The sequence below is a fragment of the Tenrec ecaudatus genome, chromosome 8 (genome assembly GCF_050624435.1).
Source record: "Tenrec ecaudatus isolate mTenEca1 chromosome 8, mTenEca1.hap1, whole genome shotgun sequence".
Classification (NCBI taxonomy): domain Eukaryota; kingdom Metazoa; phylum Chordata; class Mammalia; order Afrosoricida; family Tenrecidae; genus Tenrec; species Tenrec ecaudatus.
This window is the reverse complement of record NC_134537.1, coordinates 86288686-86291699: the sequence shown is the minus strand read 5'-3', so window position 1 is coordinate 86291699 and position 3014 is coordinate 86288686. Positions and strand designations below refer to the sequence as shown.

At 51.2% G+C, this 3014-nt stretch overlaps 1 protein-coding gene across 3 annotated transcripts in view; it reads left to right on the top strand.

The window, feature by feature from the left end:
• Positions 1–542: 542 nt before the first annotated feature.
• The window catches only part of CDCA2 (cell division cycle associated 2), a 47670-nt gene continuing 45198 nt past the window's right edge, over positions 543–3014 (top strand). For 2 of the 3 annotated variants that reach the window (XM_075556488.1, XM_075556491.1), the window contains exons 1-3: positions 878–1075; positions 1613–1682; positions 1783–1956. In XM_075556488.1, the coding sequence (XP_075412603.1) occupies positions 1613–1682; positions 1783–1956 (244 nt within the window). In that variant the 5' untranslated portion in view covers positions 878–1075. Of the gene's footprint in view, positions 661–877; positions 1076–1612; positions 1683–1782; positions 1957–3014 lie in introns of those variants that run through there. The other variant, XM_075556490.1, reaches the window with a different exon arrangement.

Genomic DNA, 3014 nt, shown 5'->3' with positions numbered 1-3014 from the left:
GCCTCGCCTCCCTTCGCCACCTTCCTTCTCTTACTCACAGACAAACACACACTCGCCGTCCCACACCCCGGGGTTGGCGGGTCCTCCTTCCCACCCCGCCCCTAAGCTCCTCAGCCTGCCTAGGGCCCTTCCCCCACGATATAGACTGACTCTAATTTTCTCCAATCAGCGGGCAGGGATGACCAGCACTTAGCCAATCACCGCCCGGCACTGGGTGGGCTCAGACGGGGTGGGGGGAGAGAAGGGAGGTTGTAGACAGGAAGGGTTATCAGCCAATTAGAGCAGAACCTAGAGTCGAACGGCGACTTGAAGCATTACTGGGCAGGCGCAAAGCTAATACTAGGCCACACCAGAGGAGCTCATCTGCATATGGGGGCGGGGTTTAAGGGAAGAGGAGGAGCCCTAGGAGTGACCTCCACAAGGCAGCGCCTTCTCGTTCTAACCCTTCACAGTCACCCAACCCACCTCGGGGGAAACGGCTGCAGCTAGGGACTGCCTGATTGGCTAAGAGTCGGCCGGCCGTTCTGTCATGATTGGTCCAATGGTTCTTTTCGAAGTTTGCAGCATCCGACCGATTGGTGGAAGGCGGAACTCTAAAATCAACTGAGGGGTTATTCCGCTAGACTTAGACGGAAAGTAGTTCCCTAAACCGGTCAGAAGGTAGATTTTTATTTTCTGGTTAACGTGTCCCCTGCAGCGAGGGGTGGCCCCTCTCTCAGCCCAGGCAGCCAGTCCTCTTCCCGGAATGCCCGGTGGCGGCCTGGGAGGGTTCGGGGCGCGAGCGCACACGTGCGGGTGGCGGCGGACGCTGAGGTTTGCGAGCGGTACGCTCTGACGCGCAGGAGGCGGGGCCGGCCATTTGAATCCAGCGGCGGGGAGCGTGCAGCTGGGCGCCGCTGAGCCGGGGCGACGCGGGCCCGCGCGCTCGGGGTGCAGGGCGGCCGGCGGCTCTGGGGTGGACAGGGACCCGAGGGAAGCGCGGCGGAGCACCCGTTCGCGAGCCTATAGCGGCCGGTTTAGCGACCTACGGTTGATTCCTCACGCCGAAACTTCCGGAACCCTGAACCCTGCAGAGGTAGGAGTGGACGTCGTGTAGCGTCCTCACCCCGGTTTTGCGGTCCCTAGCCGAGATGTCCAAGTAAACGGAGTTCGGAAAGCAGAGTTGCAGGAGTGAGGGGTAGGACAAGTGTCCCGTGCTGGCTGGCGGGTATTGCCAGGTGTGTCCTGCTCTTGGGAGGCCGGGGTCGTCAGACAACCCAATCTGGATCACCTGGGACTTTTAAAACTGCAGAATCTTGGGCCGATCTCGAGCCACCAAGTCGGAATTGTGAGACTCCATAAAGCTGCACTTTAAACAGGTTGTCCAGATGATCAAGGTGTTCCCTAGGCGGGGCGTGAACAGCCGATGGGCCGCGACCGTCTGGGGTGGTCTGGATTTCCTCCTGAACAGCAGTTAATCCCGTTTCCTTCCTGTGCTCTGCAAAAGGACCCTCCTGGCATCTCTCTCCTCTAGCTTTTAGATTGCATTAGAATTTAGTCCTGAATGAGGTTCTTAACATACTCACAATAACCTTTGAGATGTGGTTGTTTCTGTTTTCTCCTTTTCCTTAAGATGGATTCCCATTCCAAAGCCACAGCGCCCCTAGAAACCAAGGATAAGGAATCTGCTATCCACAGCTCTGGTATGTAATGACATTTCTTTTGAAAATGAAGGTTTGGAGATTGTGCTTGATTAATGATGATAAGCTCCAACAATATATGATTATGGTCTGCCCATTTCAGGAAATGCCTCTTCCATCTTGACAAATGGGATGCTTGTAACTCCTCAGAAACCTGCCACCGAAGCCACTCCGAATCGTTGTAAGACACCTGTATTTAAATCACCCCTAAACTTTTCTACTGTAACCGTAGAGCAATTGGGAATTACACCGGAAAGCTTTGTTAAAAACTCTTCAGGTAAGACACGCTTTTAACATTTGAAAACAACCTTAACATAATTCAGTTTTACTCATCTACCCTCTAGCTTTTCCTATTTTTTGTATGTAACATATAGCCAGATTGCTTGTTCCAGGTGTCCTTTGTGCACCTGCCAAACTCAGCAGGACACCAGCACAGCCAACCAGTGTAATGTACCTGTTAGAGTGGTGCGGCATACCCAGCCCAGAAAGAACTGAGATATGTATATAAAGGGGGGTGGATCATTCAAACTGCAAAACATTTTTTGGTTCTCACTCTGCCATCCAGTCGATTCTGACTCATAGCAATCCCATAAGACAGGGTAGAACTGCCCTTGTGGGTTTCCGGGACTAACTTTAAGTGAACAGATAGCCTCATTTTAGTGGAGCATCCGGTTTCAAATGGTTTTATGTTGTGGAATAGCAAGTGTACTGGAAAGTTGATGACAATTAGGGAAACATAACAAGGAAGTTGTGGACTGCTTACTGAAAGGTGAGTTGTTGGGCCCCATCAGCTTCTCCACTGAAAGAGATGAGGACGTCTGCTTCTGTAGAGTGTTACAAGCCTCACATATCCTATATGGCACTTCTGTTCTGTCCTCTAGGGTAGCTTTGAGCTAACTTGACTCAAGTGGGAGTTGGCTGGCTTAAGGTTTTTGTAGGGTGTTTTAATGGTGCAACTGTACAGTACTCAACTGCAAACCCAAACGTCAGTGGTTTGAACCCTGCCAGCGGCATAGTGCACCCCTAGCTGTTCAAACCCACCCCCTATCCACTAGAGAAATAAAAGGCTGTCAGCTTCTCTACAGATTTACAGTGTTGGAAGCCCAAAAGGGAAGTTCTGCTTTGTCCTTTAGGACCACTAGGAATGGGAATCGACTCAATGACAAGGAGCTTGGTTTGAGTTGCACTGGATCCTTTTAGCATCTGCTCCATCTTTTTCTTTTTTTTTTAAGGAGACAATCTTAACATGGAGTGATTGGTCTTTGCTTTCAAACAGAAAACTGACTTGGACAGAACTCTTTCAAGGAGTGAAAATTCACCTGTGAAGTCTGATTT